Source organism: Mastomys coucha, unplaced genomic scaffold (genome assembly GCF_008632895.1).
Source record: "Mastomys coucha isolate ucsf_1 unplaced genomic scaffold, UCSF_Mcou_1 pScaffold23, whole genome shotgun sequence".
In the NCBI taxonomy this organism is placed as follows: domain Eukaryota; kingdom Metazoa; phylum Chordata; class Mammalia; order Rodentia; family Muridae; genus Mastomys; species Mastomys coucha.
Window position 1 is genome coordinate 117,942,112 of NW_022196906.1, and position 23,152 is coordinate 117,965,263.

A 23,152-nucleotide genomic window follows, 5' to 3' on the forward strand; every position below is an offset into this window, starting at 1 on the left:
TCCAGGACTTGCTATGGTGGGAGAATTAGGTTCTGATGATGCCAAGTAACCTTGGTTTGTATTGCTTATTTTCTTAAGCTTGCCCCCTGCCATCTGGTTATCTTTAGTGCTACCTGCCCTTGCTAAATCTGACTGGAGCCTGGCCTTCCTGTGATCCTGGTTGTGTCAGAACTCCTCAGAATCAAGCTGTCTCTGTGATCCTGTCATTCTGGGATCCTGTGATCCTGGGTATGTTAGAGCACCTGGGAGTGGAGCTTCCTCTGGGTGTTGTGGAACTGGCTGCAGAGTTTGTGCCCAAGGTCTGCTCAGGACAGCGGCTCAGAGAGACTGGAAGGAACCAGTGCCACTGGGATGGAGGAGTTCCTATGTGCCTGGGTCCTGCTGGTCCCAGTTACTCCTAGTGTTGGGACAGGTGTTGTGTCCTCCTCACCTCTGATCCTGGTTGTGTTAGACCTCCTGGGAGTGGAGCTTCCTCTGGGTGTGTGGACTGGCTCATTTTAATGCTTTCTTGTGACTTTTATCACAAACACAAGCAAGTTTAATGTTGAATCTCCACCTTTGGTGTTTGGTTCCCAGAGTGCATCTGTAAATTTTTCTTCTTTCTGATTTTTGCCCTTTCTTTCTAGAAGCTGATTGGCGTTTGACGGACCATGACACCCACAGAACTCACTGTGAGTATAGTCGTGATGTCACAGTCATGATGTCAGGTGCCTCAGAACACTTACTCTCACTCCCTGGGTCTTCTTGCATGGGGCTATGGAAAGGAATCTACTGTGGGGATGGATTTTCTTTGTGGTTCTCGAGGATAAGTGCTCTGTCAGCAGAGCCCATCAGTATACAGGATGTTTCTGGCTATATCTACAAAGTCAGCATTGGGAGGGACATGCTGTGAATATAGAAAACTTAAGATTTAAATTTTATTAATAGCAGAGGAGTTTTGTGCTCTTTGACTGGAATAGGCTTTGTCCCATATATTTTCTGATGCTTGCACAAAGGAAAGAGAGAACCCACTTGTTTTGTTAATAAAAGCCCTGTGGTGGAGAAATACTTGCCTTTTTGTCATAACCACACAGCTCTTTCAAAAGCTGATAGCGGTATTTTCCCCAGAGGCTAAGAACTGAACCAAGTTTAGCAGGTCAAATCATTGTCTGGAGTCTTTTTTTTTTTTTTTTAACACAAAATGTAATTAAAAATAGGATGAATTAATTTTAGAATAAAATCTAAGCACCTCACAATAGTTGAAGGCTTTCATTTTACTTCTGTAAAAAGGAAAATATGTTTTACGTGTAGATAATGGAAACTAAGCTACTTCAGTGGAGGGAACAGCTTTTCCTTCAAAGTACTGTGTAGGTTTCTAAGACCTACAGAATGTGGTGGCTGAATTAGGTTGTCAATAAAATTATTTATGTCACTCCATTATGGTAGTATTGTCTAGGAATATTTATATGATTTTACATACTGTTAATTTGATCCTAGTAAGGTGAGGAGGCAACCTTGATTTTCTCTGCAGTAGAATTTGGCTCTTGGCCTCTGAGGCTGAGAGACCAATGCTGAGCAGGCTTCTTCTGAGATGTCTGTCTCTTGGTTTCTCATTTGCGATTTTGGAAAATAGCTAAACATGAAAAGGCAGCCTAAATAAAAGGTGTGGCTCCCAACAGTGATGACCCTCCATGGTCAGAGAAGTCCTGATGGACCACAGAAGCCAGGTGCTGCATATGCTGCCAGCCCCTGTTACTGACCAGCAAGCTGATACTGGGAGAAGTGATGGAGGGTTCTAGGTCTGAAGCAAATCAGAGAACAAATGAAGGATGTAGGTATTTTAATCACCAAGCCATCTCTCCAGCAGGCACTGGGGCCAGTAATCCTAGTCCAACAAAAAAACCTGACTCTCTATTCTCCTCTTCAGGCATGCTGAGACCTAGGATGTTTGTCATTCTTTGTATTCCAGCCTCCTGCAGAAGGCATTCAGGTTTCTCTGTGTTTGTGCAGGGATCCACCTTTCCTATCTTACTCAACCTCATGGGTCCTTCAGGACATCCACTTGCTCCTCATGCTTCTCATCAGAGACCAGACCACATCTTGAACTGACCCTTTTCTTATGTACTTTTCCTCTTCCTTCCTCCCTCCCTCCCTTCCTTCCTTCCTTCCTTCCTTCCTCCCTCCCTCCCTCCCTTCCTTCCTTCCTCCCTCCCTCCCTTCCTTCCTCCTTCTCTTGACTCCTTACTCACACTGCCATTAAAAATCTGAATCTGTCCTGGGATAATTACATTTGTGAATGTGTGTGCCTTTGAGAAATGTCCTCCCCTATGGCTTATGTGGAGGGGCTTGCTATTTGCTTTCAGACCTTGGCATAATTTAAGAGTCTATTAAAACTATTTTGAAAATACTAAAAACAAACAAAACAGTAAGAAAACTAATTCCCCCAAAACCTTGAATAACCAAACTCTACAAAAGCAGTTTCACTTCATCTCTATGTGGACTGCTAATTATCCTTGATCATCTTCATAGCTTAACTGACATCCCTCCAAAATGTTTTCTTCCCACCTGTAAGTCTTCCACCATCCTGGTTCTGGGCCTAGGTGCCCTCATAGACTAATTTTCCATTCCCGAAGCTTTTCTTTCAAAGTCTACTCAGGCCCCTCATCTTTCAGCTTGGCTTTCCCAGGGAGCTGAGACTTTTCACCTGGTCCCATGTCCAATGTTGGCAGGACTTTTTGGGCACCAGAGATTGTTCCTTCTGATGCTGGGCTTTCAGATGATAGTATGGATAGAGAGAAGTTTTAATTTAAATTAAGAATTTGTGTCTCAGGCCTGGTGACCAATATATTTAAAACAGAGAGAGGAGTTTTGTTCAGTTTTTCACAATAGTGAGCTCTTAAGAGCCATTCCAGGATGCTATTTCCTACCAGCTTCAGAATTCTGGAGGCATCAGCCTCCTATACTATGTACTACTTTTTATCAGCTCGTCCAGTATGTTCTGGTATCTATTTAATAAGAACCACACATACATATGTACATGTGTGTCCATACACACATACAGAGATAATACTCCATACTCAAATAAGTAAAGGAAACATTGCTAAGGTGTCGCTGTCCAGCAGCAACGTAAAAACAGTAGGTTACCTGGAATATGAAGTTAGAAATAGATAGGAAAAGATAGAAGGAGATATGAGAGAGTGGCCACAGAAATACCTACTTACGCGTGCAAGGGTAAAAATTAGACAGCAGAGTTTACTGTTCAGCCATATTGAATTTAATGAATCCCCTTTGTTCCCTCAACAGGTAAAATACCTGGGGCATAAACCACTCTCCCCACAATACGTCCATGTGATAGTCCAATCAGCGACTTCCTTGTTACACTGTGGGGGTGGAGCTTTCGAATGTAACTAGAACCCAGTTGGAGGCGTGGCGAATAGCAGGAGATGGGCAGAGAGGTGTGGCTCTCAGAGGCAGGTCTCAAACCAGGAGGGTTACACTAAGGAAAAAAATTTAAGGACATCTCAAGAGCCTTTTATTGTGCCAATATGCAATTAAATTAAAAAAAAGTTTTATGGAACTCTTTCCAGAGATGAATCTGCTTTGGATAATTGTAATTTTCAAAGATGAAAATGCAATATGCAGATTCTTCAGTATTTAACAACTGCAGGGGTTGGGAAAGGCTGGTTGGCCGTTGGCCATCAGAAGCATATGGGGATTATATAGCACAGCTAATGAAAAGTGGTGGAATTTTATTATTTAATACCAATATGTGTGCACATAAACTAACCAATTACCTTTATATATTTACTAATATTAACTACTTAAAACAAAACAAAAAACCTCACAGAGATTGTCTAGTTCAAGTACAGACAACTTAAAAATTATTGCACTTGTATCAAGGAAAAGAAATACTGTGAGATTGTCCTCTCACAAAAGAAATGCAGAGAATGTGCCCCAGGGCAAGACACCGGTGACTAAGAGTCTCTGTGAAATTATAAAGTCTAATGGAAGTCCCAAAGATGAGATAGTAGGAGGTGAGCTCATGTGGATGTGGGATGGAGGCTTCAATAATTCAACAGTTACCTTGCTCTGGAGCTGGCACCCTCCACCAGCTATCTACCCACCCAGGTTTTATCCATCCCCTTCTCTAGCAGTGGCACCCACAAGAAATACAATGGCACATTGCCCACAGGAAGTACAATGACACATTAGCATATATGTATAGATGTGTTTATGCATGTGTGTTTGTGTGCATGAATGTGTAGATGAGCATGTGAGCAGGAGGGTAGGCATGCTTAGGCATATGAGAGTATGGAATGCATGTGTGCCCCATGTATGTGACTGTATGTACCAGTCAGAACCAGTTCCCTGAGTGTGTGACAGTTGTAATCACATGGGATTCAGGTGTTTAAGAATGTTTATACTTGACTTAATGTTTACTGTCTTGAAAAATTTAATGCTTTTGTTAAAACAAGAGTCCTTGGAACCTCTACAGCGCTCACATTTATGTGTGTAATTGAGAGTGTCACCATGTGTATATGCAACTGTCTGTGTAGATGAGTGTTTATTCTTGTGGAGCTCTCAGGAAACTTGGAGGTGCTGTGATTCCATTAGATTAAGGGGCTTCTGCTGACATTTTTATATTTGCAGATGTTGAATACTTGGGGGAAAGGACTATCACATGTCATAGTCACTCACACAGTTCAAGTAAATGTCCATTGTGGTCCTAAAGCTCTCTTTCCTATCATATCAGAGTACTTGTCATCCACACTGTGAGTGTTCATTTGCTTCTCTGTATCCTTTATGAATAAGTTAAGTTCTATGAAAGTAGAAATCAGACTTGGTTACCTGGTATCTTTAGCAGATAGCATAGTAACCACTTATAAATGGATAGTTAACCTTTACTAAATAAATGTTTCTTTCATTGATCAATTTCTATTGTTTTAACCAAGCATCTTACTTAGGGTAATATGTAAAGAAACTTCTTTGGTTTACAGTTTGGGAGGATGAAGGTCTAAGATTAGGCAGCCTCATCTGGTCAACCTCTGGTACAGGTCTCCTAGCTATATCACAGTATGGCAGAAAACAACAAAAAAGAAGAAATATGCAGTCATATGGCAAGATAGGAAGTCAGAGAGATTTGAGGGCCAGGCTCCCCCTCTTTTATGACAACAGGTTATTGTAAGAACTGGGATCCCAAGAAAACTCATTAATGCCTTCTATTGTAGTGTACCATTACATAACCAACAGTAGGCCCCACCTCAAATCATGACACTAGGTGACCAGTACTTTATAAATTTTACATGCTCAAGCCAAACTATATCATAGCATAGTCCTCCTACCAACACATATGCTCCTCTTGTTTTATCATAGAGCTTTGGTTTTGGGTCAGGTTATCCTATCTACCATCAGACCTGATCACTCAAAAGTTATCCTTGACTGAATGCTATCCATATTCCTTCCAGAGCCTTATTCCTGGCATGTTTGATGACTACAGCTATGACTCCACTGCTTCTACAGATGACTACATGAATTTGAACTTCAGCAGCTTCTTCTGTAAGAAAAACAACGTCAGGCAGTTTGCGAGCCATTTCCTTCCACCTCTATACTGGCTTGTGTTCATGGTGGGCACCCTGGGTAACAGCCTGGTCATCCTTGTCTACTGGTATTGCACAAGAGTGAAGACCATGACTGACATGTTCCTTTTGAATTTGGCCATTGCTGATCTGCTCTTTCTTGCCACTCTTCCCTTCTGGGCCATTGCTGCTGGTGGTCAGTGGATGTTCCAGACCTTCATGTGCAAGGTTGTGAACAGCATGTACAAGATGAACTTCTATAGCTGTGTGCTTCTCATCATGTGTATCAGTGTGGACAGATACATTGCCATTGTACAGGCCATGAAGGCTCAGGTCTGGAGGCAGAAACGGCTGCTGTATAGCAAGATGGTCTGCATTACTATCTGGGTGATGGCAGCTGTGCTCTGCACCCCAGAGATCCTGTATAGTCAAATCAGTGGGGAATCTGGCATTGCCATATGTACCATGGTCTACCCTAAGGATAAGAATGCCAAGCTAAAGTCAGCTGTCTTGATCCTGAAGGTCACATTGGGGTTTTTCCTCCCCTTCATGGTCATGGCCTTCTGCTACACCATCATCATTCATACTTTGGTACAGGCCAAGAAGTCATCCAAGCACAAGGCCCTCAAGGTGACCATCACTGTTCTCACTGTCTTCATTATGTCCCAGTTCCCCTACAATTGCATTCTTGTAGTGCAGGCTGTTGATGCCTACACCATGTTCATCTCCAACTGCACTATTTCTACCAATATTGACATCTGCTTCCAGATTACTCAGACTATTGCATTCTTCCACAGTTGTCTGAACCCGGTTCTCTATGTTTTCGTGGGTGAGAGATTCCGCAGGGATCTGGTGAAGACCCTGAAGAACCTGGGATGCATTAGCCAGGCCCAGTGGGTTTCATTCACAAGGAGAGAGGGTAGCTTGAAGCTTTCTTCTATGCTACTGGAGACAACTTCAGGGGCTCTCTCCCTCTGAGAGAATTTCTCACAGGGCATATGATCTTTTTTTTTTTTTTTCTTTTTTGAAATAATGAGCTATATAGACACAACATAGTCTAAAGAGACAGCAAATACTAAGACAACTGGGGGTAGGGGGGCAGGAAAACCAAAACAATCCATCTGGGATGAGCCTAAACAACTTTATCATGCTCGGTCAGAATCTGCCAAAGTTTCCAAAACTGATCACTCCAGAAGGGCACCAGCTGGTTTTTGGTTATAGTAACTGCAGTTCTGAGGAGAATACTTGAGCAGCAGTGAGGATACCCCAGTCTTGCACATGCTGATCATCAGTGCAGCTGGGTTTTGGAGCCACTGAGTTTCTTCAGTGCTCCAAATTTCTGTTTCTTCAGATCTGGTGCAACTTCTCTCCAGAGGTGACAGAACACTGGCTGCCACCATAGTCCCCTTTCACCACCCCTGTCTCCCCTCCCCCCCCAAAAAAAGGTGTATTGACATTCACCTCAGGATTTATTCTCTATAGTCCTACTGGTGAGAAGACTGTGTTTGTATGTCTCATTACCTACAGATTTTTTTTTTTAAATTTAGAATACACTCAAACATTATGAGGTTGAATGCCATTCTAATTGATTTCCTTGGTCTCCTTTGAGCCAGGGAGAAAGAACCACTGTTCCTAGTTTGGAGCCATCTGTTTGACAGGTTGGTCAGGCCATGTACAACTGACCACATCACACTGCCTGGAGTCTTGCTCCCAGTCCACTTCTGTGTTAAGCAGAAGATGCCATGTCCAAACCTGTTTCCTGATGTGGTGAAAATGGCCTTCACAGAATTAAGCTGGAGAATATGTTTGGATGGTGGGAACTTAGCCTTTGGGACTTCCTCAGGCAAGAGACACTTGATGCAGGTTCTCCCATCTTCTCCTTAGCAGTGACATGTCCTTTCCTTCTGAGGCTCCCAGAGGGCATCTGCCTCCCTGCTACCTCCCCTTTCCTTACTCTGTAGTCCCAACAGTTTACAACCCTTTAATTTTAGATTAAGAAGAATTGGTAGGTTGGGCATGGTAGTGTAAACCTTTAATACCTGCACTTAGGAGGCAAAGGCAGGATGATCTCTGTGAGTTCAAGGCCAGCTTGGACTAAAAATCGAGTCCAGGACGGCCAGGGCTGGTTACACAGAGAAACCTTATCACAAAAACCAATCAATCGACAGACCGACCAACCAACCAAGTAAACAGACAAAGAGTTGGAGAGATGGCTCAGTGGTTGAGAACACTGACTGCTCTTCCAGGAGGACCAGGGTTCAATTCCAAACACCTACATGGCAGCTCAAAACGGTATTTAACTCCAGTTCTACAGGATCTGATAGTCTTACACAGACATACAGGCAAAACAGCAATGCACATGAAATGAAAATAAAATGAAAAAAGAAAACTATGTTATATTTACCTTCCACCTATGTTTTTAATTACTTGATAAATTTCTCACATTGGAAAAATCATTGCATATCTTTAAAATGTGTTGTGTAATATATATTTACAAATATTCATCATTTGCTATTTGTTTTACCATTTCTCAATATTATAATTGTGAACAGTTTAAGATTAGATAGAAATAAAGTAATTGTAAAAGGTAAGACTGGTAAACTTTTACGCCACCAAGCCAATCAAGTTCTTTTTCTCTCTGCCTACATTCATCTTTCACATACATATTAAGACACAAAGTGAGCATTTCTGGGAAGGTCAGCAGGTAGTTCAGCAGAAAGTGATAAGTGAGCCCCAAATATGACAGGCACAGCTTCCAAAACCAAGGTCAGTATAAGGTCAGAGCCATCTGAATCATTGCCTGTCATTTCTGGGAGATCCAGATATCTGCCCTTTTGAGGAACTTGGATGAATGAGCAAGAAGTATAAGCTATACTGTCTTAGTTACTGTTCTATTATTGTGAAGAAACACCACGACCAAGGTAACTTATAGGAAAAAGCATTTAATTGGGAGAGTTACTTGCAGCTTCAGAGAGTTAGTTCATGATCATCATTGTGGGGAGCATGAAGGTAGGCAAGCATGGAGCTGAAACACGTATGCATGATCCATAGGTAAGCAGTAGAGTGAGACTGGGCCTGGTGTGGGCTTTTGAAACATCAAAACCCACCCTCAATGACACACTTCCTCTATCAAGGCCACACTCCCTAATCCTTATTAAGCAGTCCACCCACTGCAGAGCAAGCATTTAAACATAAGACTCTGTGAGGGCCATTCTCATTCAGACCACAACAAATATCCACACAGCCACAATACAAATATCCACTACATTACACATTCAGACTACAACACACACCTATATAGTCATAGTATTACACATTCAAACTACAACACATACCTATACAGCCACTGCACCACACAGGTAGCATTTTGTTTGCTCTTGAGTGCTCATTTGATGTAGTTCTAACATTTTTGTCCCAGAATCATAATGGTGCTGAAGGGGAGGGGCAGAGAAAGAAGCAGGGTGAACCTTCAATATACTTGCTTAATCTATATGCTTGTGAAGAATTACTGACATAAAAGACTCTATGACAGAGGCTTAGTGGGTGTTGAAGTAAGTAAGTACACATTAATTAGAAAACAATTCCAAGCTTTCCCCCTGTGGTTTGTGATGGGGAGTTTGAGAACACTATAGGAAACACAGGCTTTGTACAATATCTAATGAAATAATTGCACTTAGTGTTAAGAAGTTCTTGGAGGTCTAGGGGATGCTTAGCTCTGGATTCAGTGAGAGAACCTGTTTCAAAAATTAAGGTAAAGGACCAGAGAACCCTTGATTCTGGCTACTTTCAGATGATCCAGGTTCAAATCCTAGCACCCATATGGTGGTTGCAATTGTCTGTAACCCAAGTTCTAAGGGATCCGGCATACCTCTTCTGGCTTCCATGGGCACCAAACACACATGTGGTACACATACATACATACAAGAAAAACAGAGTATTAAAAAAGGGTAAGGGTGGTGATCACTGAAGAAAGACACCTGATATCAACCTCTGGCCTCCACATGTACACATAGACATGCACCAACTGACTAGGATCTTTACTGGTACAGTGTTTCTTTTAGTCCTTTTGTTCTGACTTATTGTTTCACACAGTGGGGGATGATAATGATGAAGATGACAAGAGTTCCTTACCCTCAAGGGAGAGCTTAAGAGTTATAGGAAATGTGAGTAATCCAAGCAGCAAGCACAAGAAAATCTAGACAAGGGGAAGATTGGAGGAAGGGAACAGGACATGTGCTGGGGAGGGGGGTGTTCTTTAGGCATGCGATACTCAAGGGATGGCATCCTTGGTCATCTCAAATGAGCACCAATTTAGGAACAGTGTGGGAGTGAGCAGCTCTAGCTCTCTGGGCTTGTCTCCAGCCTCCTGGCTGCTGAGCAAATGCAGCACACACTGCGGCTGGAGTGCTGCTCTCTTTAAGCAAAGCATTAATGCCACATGCTTACTGACAATGAGCTTGAACCGTGTGTGACTTTTTGTGGGTTTTTTTTTTTTTTGGTTTTTTGAGACAGGGTTTCTCTTTGTAGTCCTGGCTGTCCTGGAACAACTCACTTGGTAGACCAGGCTGGCCTCGAACTCAGAAATCCACCTGCCTCTGCCTCTCAAGTGCTGGGATTTTTTTTTTTTAAACTTTATTTTGGCAGGTTGAAAAGTTTGAGCACTCTGATGCCATGAGAGATAAAGTCTGGAGCCTTATGAATGGCAGAGGATGGTAGGTGGAAGGAATCACAGGCTTGGGCAGGTCGCAGTACCTCAGAGAGGACCAGGAAGTTTGCCAGGATCTATCTGTCACACTCTTATCTGCAGGCCCCTGTGAGATGTTCTGCTTCCTGCTGGGTAGCTCTGTTGCTCATTTTACAACTTATTTTTGTGAGAGGAATAAAAGACAGTGCTACTCCAAATGCCACAGTATTTGCTTTATTTAAAACCTGAGGTTAAAAAATATTTCCAAATGGCATAGCACACACTATTAAAGAAGTATACTTGGGGATGCCAAAGTCTCATCCCTTTGTGCAGATGAAGTGCTGGTGTTTGATGTGCTTCTATATAACTCTTTGGCAGGTAAGAATGAAATGGGTTCCTTGTCCCATTATCTTATAAGGCCACATGAAGTGAGGATTAATGAGTTAAAGTGCACTCTAACTGTTAAGCCTTCCCATGGAGGCTCAGTGTCACTGCAGTCACCAAAAGAACATTGAGATTAAACACACATCAAAAAGGCTCTAAAAATGCCCCTTGATCAGAGAGGTCTCTGGAAATTTAAAAAGTGCTTGAGGGGGAAAAGGAAATTATGAATTAACTTTCTTGCTTCCTTAGAGGAAATTAAATGAGACGAGGAAATTGTGCTAAGATTCTACCAAGTAGTGTTCGCTTTTGTAAATGTAAGCAGCACTCAACAGTCTTTGTATTGCACTCCCTGGATCTGAGGAGTCAAAAATGTCTCTCCAGAGATGTCTCTCTGCCTTCTTTTCCAAAACCTGTGAGCCAAGAATGTTTGTTCTCAGGTTAAAGAATTCTCACAGGTTGAAACATCAAGTCTGAGTTTAAAAACAAAACCCTATGAACATCAAACCATATCTACACGATTTCCTTCTCTTTGGGCCAGGAGTGGCTTGATTACCTGGGGGGGACAATTGAAATTGTTCAGAAGTAACATTTTTATTTATATATGGCTCTTCATTTCTACTTCCAAAACCACATGGAGATTTTCCGTTCCAGATTCCTGTTTGAGAATTCCTTTACCTGCTCTTGGTCTAGGACTAGCTAGAATCCTGGGTGCTTCTGTCAGCAATACTCTCAAAGTCCATTTAGACATGGAGGGCCACTCTGATTCAGACACATGCCCGTGTCTGGGTGGCTAGTTTATTTCTTGGGTGAGGTCTAGTAGTGCTTCAGTGGTACTGGCGAACAGGCAGCTGGCAACACTACTGACAAGACTGTTATGAAAAGGCTGTGTCATTAGAAGAGAGGCTACCCTTAGGAAAAGAATCACCCAGATCTCAAGGATGTTTCCTTATGATCTTTAGTGTAATTAAGTCCAGCTGGGACACCATTTTCCTTAGTGATTCTTCAGTTGTCAATTGCATTTTTCAAAAATTTACTCCAATGACTAAACCCCAGTAAACTTGGGAACTACTTAAAACAATAAAGCTATGTATGAAAGGCACACTTAAACAGGGCCAAATGTCCTCTAGTAACCTAATGCTCAGCATGTACAGTACAAAGCCCATTTAGCACAAAAATATACTATTAAAAACAGAGTTGGTACATGTCTAGTGGAGTACTATGCAGTCAGCACTGGAGCCTCTCACCTCAGGTCTCAGCTTCACAAGAACCACATGGGCCTCCTGATGAGTGAAAGAGTTCAGGATGAACTCAAATGTAAGGTCTCAGGCCCCTCCCAGGCCACTAACACAGCAGCAACTCAGTGAATGATGGCTCTTGATGAAGATGGTGGCAGTGACCAAGTTACCAGCAGAAGGCCATGAGTTTGGCCAGTGTCTCGAATATGCCCTGAAAAAGCCACACAATAATAATAAGATCCTATTTGGTACTGGATGCTGTTGGCCTAGTGAACAAGCTGGCTTCAGCATTCCATTTGCAAGAGGGTAGAAGGGTTCAAAGGTAAGAGGATTTGGCCTTCAGCAATCTCAGGTCACATACAGAACCACAAGGACCTAGGGTAGTCTTCAAAGGCTCAGTTGAACATGCTGGCCTCACACTGAACAAAGTTGCCATCCAGGGTAAATTCTTGGTGGTAGGAGTAAAAAAGAGCCACAGAGAACAGGAAGCTATCTAAGCTACCTATTTGCCTGTCCTAGAAAAGGAAACAGCAAACTTTCAGCAGTGTCTGAGGTGAGCTGACTAGTAGGAAGTAGGCAAATGGGGAGGGAGTGACTGGGAGATGGAGGGCAAATGGAAGTTATGTCCTGTTCTTCAACTATGTCGCTTCTTAAGTTACCAAAGACTTTTAATAGAAAGATTTCAGGTACTGAAAGTAGTTCTTTACCCTGGCTCTGCTCATTAGTAAACAATTGTCTACTGCTGAGGCAGAAATTCTAGTTTATATCAAAGATGGGCTATAGGCTGACACATGAACTTTGGTACCACTGAAGGGAACTTAGCTTATATTTGTACTCCTGCTGTCCATATGCAGAGCTGAAGCCTTCATGTAGTAGTTGCTTTTCCTAGACCCTCTGGTTGGTTCCTGAGAGTGTGTGGGTGGGGTGGGGGGAGAGGGGGGCATTATTTAGATCTGCTGAGTGGCCTTGCTGAGTAGACAAAGCCCCTGAGTAGACAAAGGCTCAGGAGAACAGCAAAACTCAGGCCTCCCCAAAATTGCTAAGTGGAATTCCCTGCTTATGGGGAAATTAAGGGATGGGGCATCTTTGACATGATGGCCCTGTAGTGTTTTTCTCCTAGGACTACCCAAGGCTTCACAAAGTGGCCAGGGCAGTGGCCCTTGGCCTATAATCCTGGCTGTTGAGAGTTGAGAGTAGATATACCATTAAGACCACTTCTGGCCTGAAAAATACCAACTGTGATTCCAAGTGAGGATAATGGTGTCCCTTTGGGTGAAAAGGTTGAATCCTGTACCTTGTTTTTAAGAGCTCTGGAACTTGAGAGTAATGGCTGCATGGAGCTAAGTACATTGTGGAGCCCAAGGCCTCTGCCAAAGCTGCAGAACTGCTGAGCTGGGGCACAGCTGACTTTCTTTCCTTTGCTTCTAATTTTTTAATATTTAAAAATTTGCAGGTATGTGTGTGTGTGTACATTGTGTGTGTACATGTTTAATGAGATAGGTGAGGAGTAGTAGTGTTTCCTGTGGATGATGAAGAGCTAATTAAAGTTCAGGTACGGATGCTATGGGAAATCGCTTCCATCGTAGATCACAGGCCGGTCAACAGTCAGGTGGTAAAATACTTTTTTGGAGATAAATCTGAAGAAATAAAAATCGAGAATGAAGGTGTTACTTTTAGTGCAGCTTCTTTTGGGGCCTCATGTCACTGACTGTGCTTGGCTGGGTATAGGAGCCAAAGTCTCCAAGGGGACTAGACACAACTCATGGACCACTTTAGTGTTCCTTGTTTCCCTATCCCATCATCTGCCCATCTAGTCTAGTACAGTTCCCTCTCTTCAGAAGGTCCAAGTACTCTCACTACAGGCTTCTTGGGGCTTGAGTGAAGAGTGTGGCTGCAAGTCTCTGCCCTCACTTGTCTAGCTGCTCTGAGGTACGAGTGGTCCGGACTGCATGGGGAGATGAAGTAGGTGTCATGGGATGTCTCAGCAGAGGCCAGAATGTACAAGATGTTTGTATCAGGTCTAATCTTCATGTGCTATGGGCAGAGTGCATTCTCCAGTGTATTATGCCACCCAAGTTTCCCAGAAGCCTGTGGGAGGCTGCATTGATGCCCTGCCACTTCTCTCTCTGTACCGCGATCAAGGCTCAGTAAGACACTGACAATGGCTAACTAGAGCTGCAGCAAGAACAACAGGGCTATATGGACACTGGCCCTTTCCTAACCCTGCCCCTCACTGCTAAGTGAGTCCACAGACAGCTTCCTGGAAAGGCTGGCCATACTCCAGAAAGTCCTGCATACTCAGGCAGAGAATTCTAGTACCCAGGGCAACACAGGACAAATGGGAAGGTTGCTTCCAGCCTCTTGGGTAGTAGACAACCTTGTGCACAGGCCTGAGAGTTCAAGGCCTGAGGAACTGAGGTAGGTTATGGGAATAATTTTTGCCTAGAGTATCCTATCAAGTTACTCTGCTGAAAGCCAAATGCCTATGAGGGAGGCAGATAGTCACAGGCAAGACAGGTCTGTTTCAAGAGACAGTCCCAGTGAAGAAGTTATCTAGAAGACCAGAAGCCCTCCTTAGGAACAAATGTCTCAACTTGTATACAGGACAGATGCTGTTTATATGGGTGCTCTGTCTTGTCCCCTTTTCTAGCTACCTGGCTATCATTCCCTTTTATAGTTTCATGCTGACCACTCCTGAGATCATACTGAGCTGAGCCTCAGTACTGCCTGAAGCAACTGGGGAGCTCAAGATGGCAAAGGCTGCTCCTGTGACACACAACATGGCCAAGAGGGTTTGTCCTTTTTTGTCTCATTTCTTTCTTTTATATTCAGGTGCTCTTGGCTTTTCCTGGATTTCTCAAAGTCCTTCTGTGGCGGGTGTGGCAGTAGGAATCAACCTGAGAGAGGTGAGCACAACTAAGATGAGGCTAGCTTAGAGCCAGGTGCTTGGTTCAGGTCTGACACCTCCGTTAGCCATGTGACTTAGAGCATCACTATTCTACCATCCAGTCCTTAGCTCTCTAGAAGAGGAGGAAGCTGTATGGTAGAAGTGAGTGGCTGGTATATGGTAAGACCCTGTAAGTGTTGGCCTATTACTGGAAATGAATGAAAAATGTCCCTTATAGGCTTACATATTAGAACAGTTGGTGCCTGGCTGGTGACGATGTTTGGGGAGGCTGTGGAGCTTTTAGGAGGTCAAGCTTTGCTGAAAGAAGTATGTTACTAGGGGACCTTTGAGAATTTATAGCCTTGCCCTGTTTCCAGTATGTTCTCTTTGTTTCCTGCATTTGAATAAAGACATGATCTGTCTGATTCCTGCCCTGGCTGCCTGCTGCCATTATGGATTCTGCCTCTGAAACTAAAATTCCTTCTTTTAGTTGCCTTTAATTGTAGTGTTTTATCACAGCAACAGAAAAGTAACTGACAGACTTGCTTTATATACCATGAGCAGTGAACAATTACAGAATCACTAAATTACAGAATCACTAACAAAAAACTTTGACAACTAAGTCTTGATTCTGAGTGTCTATCTCAATGCTAGAGAATAGAGGCAATGATGCATATACAGGTGGATGCATGAGATGCTATGACTAACTGAGGTACCCACCTGGAAAAGGTGTTGTCAAAGATGAGCAAGTAGATGCCAGGAGTTCGGACCTTCAGCTGGCCCCGGATTCTCTCCTTGTGGGAATTACATCGAGTGGTGGGAATGAGGACCTGGCAGGGAGAGCAATGGGAAGGTATCACAGAAGCTGAGGTTCCTGTGAGTCCTCTAGGCAAGCTAGCACTCTGAATGAGGTCATAGCTATATCGGGCTGGGACTAGAACCTGGCCCTAGCAAGGGTGGGCTGTCACCTATTCTACTCACTATAGAGGGATGCTAGGTATGAGTTTCCTCTAGAGTCATGAACTGTGACTCTAGAACACATCCCTGACTGTTGGTGTCAAGCTGCTCTACCACCTGAAGAAACAGAACTTTCATGCTTCAAGAAGCCAGGGCTAACTCTATGTCCATTTGACCAGATGCCTCAAGTAGGCCTGAGTGCTGTCCTTAGTACTCACAGGACACTGAGTCCTTCTTCCATATTGGCATCCAGGCTCTCTATAAAGCTCCTGGGCTCATTTCCCTCTGGGAAATACAGCCATGGCTCTACCCAAGGCCTCTCACATGGTATCACCATGGCCCCTTCTTTTGTCTGGTCCTAGCTGGTCCATGCAATTTTTATCTTTCCAAGTCTGATTCTTAGCTTCCTATTTATTCTTTCAGAATCACAAATTTGTCCCCAGAGGGCAAATCTGAACATACAGTGTGTGGAATAGGGTTAATTCCTGGATGGTCAATTTTATCGCCATTGGGACAAGGTCTTCTACCTGAGTATCAGCTAAAGCACAGGCCTAATCTTAGACTTGAAGTTATATGGGATAGCAAAGTGGATAGTAGGTAACAGAGCTTGTCTTATAAGTCTGACAACTTAGAAACCGTGTACAAAGGTGAAAAAAGGGAACTGATTCTATAAAGTTATTCTCTGGTCTCCATGTACATGCCATGAATGTATCTCCTTCCCCTAATAATAAACAAAGAGAAACAAATAAAACTGAAGATGTGACAGGAAGAGATACCAGTATTCTAATTTGATAGCCTATCAAGTGCTTACTCTCTCAGCTCCTTTGAGCTCCTAACATAGCAAATGACGTCAGAAGTGACTATTTTTATCCAACTCCCTGAACTTCTAGTGAGACAGTCTTAGTCAGTGTGGCCTTTACTGTAGGCACAGGGGTTTCCCCTTCCCTGGTCAGTATTCCCTTCCAGGTGTACCTACAATCAATGCTTGCCTACCCATATTGTGATTCCTACCTGGAATAACAGGTGTTGATTTTTTTCAGGTCTCTCTCTTTTTGTTTATACTTAGAATGCTTCAAGAACAGATTTGGGTGTTATCCTGTATCTTTTATCCCCAGTAGACTCTACAGAATCTGGGATACAGTAAGAGCTCAACTATTACTTGTCCAAGGACCCAGGTTCTTATATATTGTTATAAGACCTGTGTACAACCATCTATTTTCTGAAAGGCCTAGGCTGTTCAAGGGCGTGTGAGAAGTCCCCTGAATAGGTACTAGAGATGTAGACCAGGAGATAGGCTATCTAGGCTCCTGACTTTTCAGGGAACCACAGGCAGTGAAAATAGTATCTTCTGTAGCTGACTGGTGAACTGGGCCTGGGAGGGCAGAGGAACAGCTAAGTATTCTAGACATAGGCTTTCTATGCCCCCTTGTGTTCACTTTGGGAAGGGACAGTGGTGGCCATTAAACCTAGGAAGGACACTTTGGAAGTCTGAGACAAGGCTGGCTGAACCAGGTCCCTAAGATCCATCAGTCACGATGACTGATGGGTAGACAGCAGGGCAAGGGAGAAGCCTGTAGCACAAAGACACTTATAGAGATAAGGGCCTGGCACCTGAGATCTGCAGGAGGACTATGACAGAACAGAGTTTCACTTGCTGCTGCTTTATCTGCCTACTGTTGCTAAACACAGAGAAAGAAAAGTTGCTGAAAATCAGCATGGAAGAGCCCCTTGCCTACCCATAATTGATTTCTATCCAGGTGGATCAAAAAAGCCTCTGCCAGTTGACTATGTAGGACATCAACTGCCTATAGCTCACTTTTTGCTCCAGCCCAATGTGTCTGACAGGTTTTACCACTCTTTTTTCTCAGGATTCAAATTCAACTTGCATTTCTACTCTCTGCTTTACAAATGTGGGAACTAAGATGCTAGGCATGGAAATCCCTCTTCTTTAACCCACAGTGAACCTGCACTCCCTAAGCTTTAGTTAGCATAGTCTTGTCCTTTGCCTTTGTCTATCCAGCTCTTTTGTGACTCTGAATTACTCAATTTGGGCTGCTCAGTGGAGTTGCTGAAGGTTGCCTGCATAACCTGATTTAGTAGTTTGGGCTTTGGCCTAAGGATTAAGGTTTAAAGGCTCTCCATGGGTTTCTAGTGTATAGATAGCCATATGGTTAAGAACTGCAGTCCTGCACTGCCAACATTTTATACCTAGAATAAGTCTGGGTTTTATCAAGCTCAAGTGCCCAAGTCATAGTGGGCTTCCTTTGCTTGTAGGTGACGTATGAAACATTCAATATAACTGGAGATGGAGCTCATACCTCCCAAAGCATCCCAATCCTGCTCTATAGAGCTCTGTGAGAAAGTTATCACTAAACTGAATCCTGTATCTTGTATGTCTCTGAGATTTACCTACAGCTCTGTTCTAAGGTCAAACGAACACATGAGGCCCAGAAGTAACCTTCAGCCATGTGAAGACAGCTCTCCTGAACTTGACTTCTGGGTTATCTTTCCCCAAGGTAATCAAGCTTTAGGTGCTTTGCCTGGTCTGGGGAAGGTCTGCCCAGGCACCTGGAGCACGCTAAGAACACTGGTAGGGAGAGTGGCCTACCTTGCATTGGTCGAGTGGCGTGTCTTCTGTCTCTTGGAAGACCACACTGAAGGAGATGCTCTTGGGATCAGAAGAGAAGACCCAGCTGATGGTAAGGCCAGGCTCAGCCACGGTGATGGGAATCAGGCTGTAGGTACTGGACCTCACAAACAGCTCCCTGTTGCCCTCCCCAAAGCTGGTGATCTCCTCTACTGTGAGGGGTAATTTGATCCTAAAATAAAAGTTCAAAGACAGACCTGTTTAATGGATTATCTGAGGTAACAGGAGATTTGAGACTCTTGGTAGGCCTGGGCATTTCTGATGAACATGTTTATGAGATGCTCAGCTCAGACAAAAGCTTTCATTTGAGTGCTTATCATACAGCTGGCATAGTTCCTGACACTGAATCACGGCTCTGAAAGATACAGGACAGCCTTGTCCACATGGAGCTGAAAGCTCACAGAAACTGGGGGGTGGGAGTGGGGTCGGGGTGGGGTTGTGGTGCCAGGGCAGCCTGATTTGCTCTGAGTCCCTTATGCCTATAACCCCTGTGAGGTTGCCCCACAGCTCAGCCACTCTCTTTCTCCCTTTAAGTTCTGCCTCTTCCTTTCACCTAATTAGACATACCTCCCACAGTCTCTCTTTGCAGATTTATGTGCAAGAGGTTGAAAGGTCAAACCTGAGAGAGTGTGGGTCAGATTTCACAATTGTCTTGAGTTTTATTTTCCAAGTCTGTAGAATGGGAATAACCATGTTTTCTCACATGGCCATTGCAGTAACCCTGACATCAATGCTCCTGACTTCTGAGTCATCTCTCCAGGATTCTTATGATACTTTCCCCCCAAAACAGGCCTCACTGTTTCTGCCCTGGCTGCACCATGTCTTCTTTATACAACAACCAACCAACATAATCCCTTTTTCAAATGTAAATCAAGTAACTCTTCAGCTCCAAATATGATTTTTGGATTCTTGTTCCCCTCATATTAAAACCCAAGTCTTTACAATGGCTAATAAGGCCACATTGATATGAACTTCTGCTCATTTGGATCCTGTCTTCCTTATCCTCTGCTTCAACTTACACTGGTTCCTTTTCATACTCTTGTTAAGAAATATCAAATATGTGTCTTTTCTATCAAATACTATAAAACTTTTATTTAGGGCACTGTCTTTGAGTCTTTTTATCTCCTCCATCTTAAGACTTTTATGCAAATAAGTCTTAAGACTTTTACTCACCTTCTCCTAGTAATATGCTTGCTTTGTTTACACAAAGGTTCACTGCTATCTATATTCCAGAAATTTGATGGCCAGGAACAGGGACCCTTTTCTCTTCAAACAGGGACCTCTTTCTCCTTCTTCCTTTATTTGCTGTGTAAGACTAGCCAACCAAATTAAACCAATAGGGAAAAGACAGAGTCTCCACCTATATTATAAGAAATACCAAACACACTTCCTGTCTCTTGTGTGTTTGCTCTTTCAAGCACACCCTTTTCATCAAGAATAATGTTTGCCTTGTCCAGACACTTCATTTGGCGTGGTGGTCTTTTTCTCTTTCTTTGCATTCCAGAAATTATTTCTAACACCTTTAACTTAGTAGGCAATATCTTTTTTTAAAGGCTTTGTCCTGGCTGTTCCTTCTGCCTGAAATACTATTCTCTCTGGCAACTTCTTCACATACTTCAAGTCATACCATTGTAGTGTAGTCTACATGAAACTGCAAATCCTTCTCTCCTCTAATCCTACTCTTCGGTTACATTCTTATATTTCAAACATCACATTTTATTTTCTTGTTTGTGCATTTTCCTTATTCACTGTCTGTCATTACTCAGCACAACATAAAATCTGCCCCCAGAAGGGTCTTTTGTCTTCTCTGTGTCCTAGTGTGCTTGATGTAGTAATGAATAAATGTTAGCAGAAGAGTGAATGGTTCTTCTCAGCAATGACAGTACAGCCACTGGAACTATCACTGGAAAAACTAACTCTATGGTGCCAAGTGATAGTAAAGCTACAAAACATGGAAAGCTTTTAGAGCTGGGCAGTGGTGGTGCAAACCTTTAATCCCAGCACTTGGGAAGCAGAGGCAGGCAGATTTCTGAGTGTGAGGCCAGCCTGGTCTACAGAGTGAGTTCCAGGACAGCCAGGGCTACACAGAGAAACCCTGTCTTGAAAAACAAAACAAACAAACAAACAAAAAACTGCTTTTAGGGGCTATAACCCACATTTGGAGGCAGAGGCAGTAGGATGGTAGTTCAAGATCACCTCAGTCTACATAGCAAGTTTTAGGTCTAAACTACATGAGATCCTGTCTTAAAAAACTAAAATAAACCAGTAATAATAATGTAAGTGAAAAACTTAGAAAATTCATGTCAAAGACTACCAGTATATATGTCTATAAAAGTAGATGGTGAAAGCAGTGAGAATAAAGAGTCATTTCCAGTGTTGTGCTCCTCCCCCAACCTCTTCTGCCCAAACTTGATCCATCTTATAAGTAGAAGGTCGGATCTAATTTTGATTCCTACAGAGACTTCCACCCCTTGCAAGTTTTTCTCCCCTAAAAGCCTGCACTATACTAAAATAATAATAATAATAATAATAATAATGATGATGATGATGATGATGATGATGATAATAATAATAATAATAATAATAATAAAAAAACTACTGGAGTCACTTTTAGCCAAAACTTTTTTGAAAAGCAACAGATTTTAAAGGAGAAAATCTCATTCTTATGAGCAAGCACAGAAGTCTTCTAGAACTACAAACTTTCACAAAAGCCCCTGCAATTGCATATAACAGAACATATCTCTGCACAGCTGTGTGTCTAATGGTAGATTGATACCACCCTTGTTCTGGAGCATGGTAGCTAAGGATTCAAAACAGGAGTCTTCCTCTTGTTTCTCTAAAAACGTTCATTTGTCACACAGGTTACTAGGTATTGATTCCCATTGCAGTGTTACTCCCAAATAAGGACTATTTGTTTGGTATTTAGATTGATCAAAATAGTTTGATCATTTCTATTTTCTACAACAAAACTTCATTGCTCTTACAATAAAAACAACAACCACCAAATAATAAAATGGGGCTGGAGAGGCTGCTCAGTAGGATTCTATTCCTAGCATCTACATGGTAGCTCACAACTGTCTAATTTTTAATCCCAGGGGATCTGATGATGCCTTCTTCTGGTTTCTGTGGGCACCAGTCAGGTTTACACAGATAAGTATGTAGGTAAAACACCCATGTGTGTGTGTATAAAACAAACCAAAAAGCTACCATTGACAACACAAAAAGTAATATTAAAAAAAAAAAAGGATAGAGGCAGAGAAGGAAGATTATAAAGAAGCACAGGGAACATTTTAGTGACAGACTGATTTCTTAGTCATGTTTTTTTAATTATACTACATTATTTATTAAAAATCTAACCATTATACACTTTAAAGGACAAGCTTAATATATGTAAATTGTGCTTTAAAAATAAAAAGTACAAGCTGAAGCCTCTGATGCAGTTAAAATGGACATCAGGCCTAAAATACCTAGGAAGGAGAAAACAAGAGCTTACAGCTGGGTATGTGATAGTCAAGCTGACCACATAAGAGGAAGGACGGGGCTCTGGGGAGAAAAGCCAGTGTCTGTATGACCTGGCTGGCTCCCACTTCCACAAAGGGGTATGCATAAAGCACTAGCTGGTTCCTACTGCACAACAGCCCTACTGAAGAACATATATACATCTCTTGCTTATTCCCACTTCTACAAAGGCCCAAACAAGGGGTTGTTGCCCTTTCACATATTCTTGGTTCTAATTCAGCTAACTCCAACACACTAAACTGTGGTAAGAGCAGTTCCTAACATGAATCTTCCATGTAGTAAGAAAGGAGACACCCCACGAGGAAATCTCATCCAGCTCTGTAGACAAAGACCTGGCTATGTGGCAATACAGAAAAACCACAGCCACATCTTAGTAGGTGTGACAGGAGTTGGTGTTAACTCTCCACAAACAAGTACAAGAGTCCATGGTAAAACTATAAGCCAGTGGGGTTGGGATGTAGCTCAGTGTTAGAGTGCCTGTCTCATGAGATTGAGTTCAATTCCAAGCACTGTCTAAAACAAAACAAAATGAAATAAGCCCTACAAACTGGCCACATTCAAGTACAAATGAAGAGAGGAGTTTAATGAGCTACTAATAGACTCCATGGAGCTCTGAGATCAGCAACACCTGTAAAATCAACAGCTAGACAGCTTGCAGCCGACAGACAGCCAACACCAACAGCTAGCAAAACTAGTCAAAGATGAGCGGGAAGCTTCAAAACGTGATTGCTCCCCTGGGTAAGCAGCATGTGAAGAACACACAATTATATCCCCAGCTGGGTGAGGAAAGTATACAGGATGCACAATTCTTCAATTTGCTTGGCTTGTGATATGCTCAGAGAATTAGCCCATATCAATAGAAGTCACCTCAGTCTTTGCCTCACCCTGCTACAAGTCCTGCCTCCAGAAAACAGCTCAATGTTTTTTCCTATCTTAGAATTCTTCTCATTTTCTTTTTGTTAACTTTTCTTAAGAAAGCCTGCTTTTTCTTTATCTACTCCTGTAATGTGTCCGTGTCTTTACTTCATTCCTTCTTAAAAGGGGGAACAAAATACCCATGGAAGGAGTTGTAGAGGCTAACTATGGAACAGAGACTAAAGAAAGGACAATTCAGAGACTGCTTCAACTGGGAATCCTACCCATATTCAGTCATCAAATCTGGACACTATTGTGGATGCCAACAAGTGCTGGATGACAGGAGCCTAAGATAGCTGTTTCCTGAGAGGCTCTGACAGTACACGACTAATACAGAAGTAGAGGCTCACAGCCAACCATTGGACTGAG

At 42.7% G+C, this 23,152-nt stretch overlaps 2 protein-coding genes across 13 annotated transcripts in view; one reads left to right on the forward strand and one right to left on the reverse strand.

Moving 5' to 3' along the window:
* Positions 1 to 7,794, forward strand: part of Ccr9 (C-C motif chemokine receptor 9) — a 106,559-nt gene extending 98,765 nt beyond the window's left edge. For 8 of the 10 annotated variants that reach the window (XM_031345763.1, XM_031345762.1, XM_031345765.1 and 5 more), the window contains 2 exons: positions 627 to 671; positions 5,445 to 7,794. In XM_031345763.1, the coding sequence (XP_031201623.1) occupies positions 651 to 671; positions 5,445 to 6,533 (1,110 nt within the window). In that variant the 5' untranslated portion in view covers positions 627 to 650 and the 3' untranslated portion in view covers positions 6,534 to 7,794. The remainder of the gene's footprint in view (positions 1 to 626; positions 672 to 5,444) is intronic. The other 2 variants (XM_031345764.1, XM_031345772.1) reach the window with 1 other exon arrangement.
* A 2,663-nt stretch (positions 7,795 to 10,457) lies between these two features.
* Fyco1 (FYVE and coiled-coil domain autophagy adaptor 1) overlaps positions 10,458 to 23,152 on the reverse strand; it is a 70,143-nt gene continuing 57,448 nt past the window's right edge. For all 3 annotated transcript variants that reach the window (XM_031345756.1, XM_031345755.1, XM_031345757.1), the window contains 3 exons: positions 18,311 to 18,521; positions 15,466 to 15,575; positions 10,458 to 13,495 (listed from right to left, as the gene is read on the reverse strand). In XM_031345756.1, the coding sequence (XP_031201616.1) occupies positions 13,420 to 13,495; positions 15,466 to 15,575; positions 18,311 to 18,521 (397 nt within the window). In that variant the 3' untranslated portion in view covers positions 10,458 to 13,419. The remainder of the gene's footprint in view (positions 13,496 to 15,465; positions 15,576 to 18,310; positions 18,522 to 23,152) is intronic.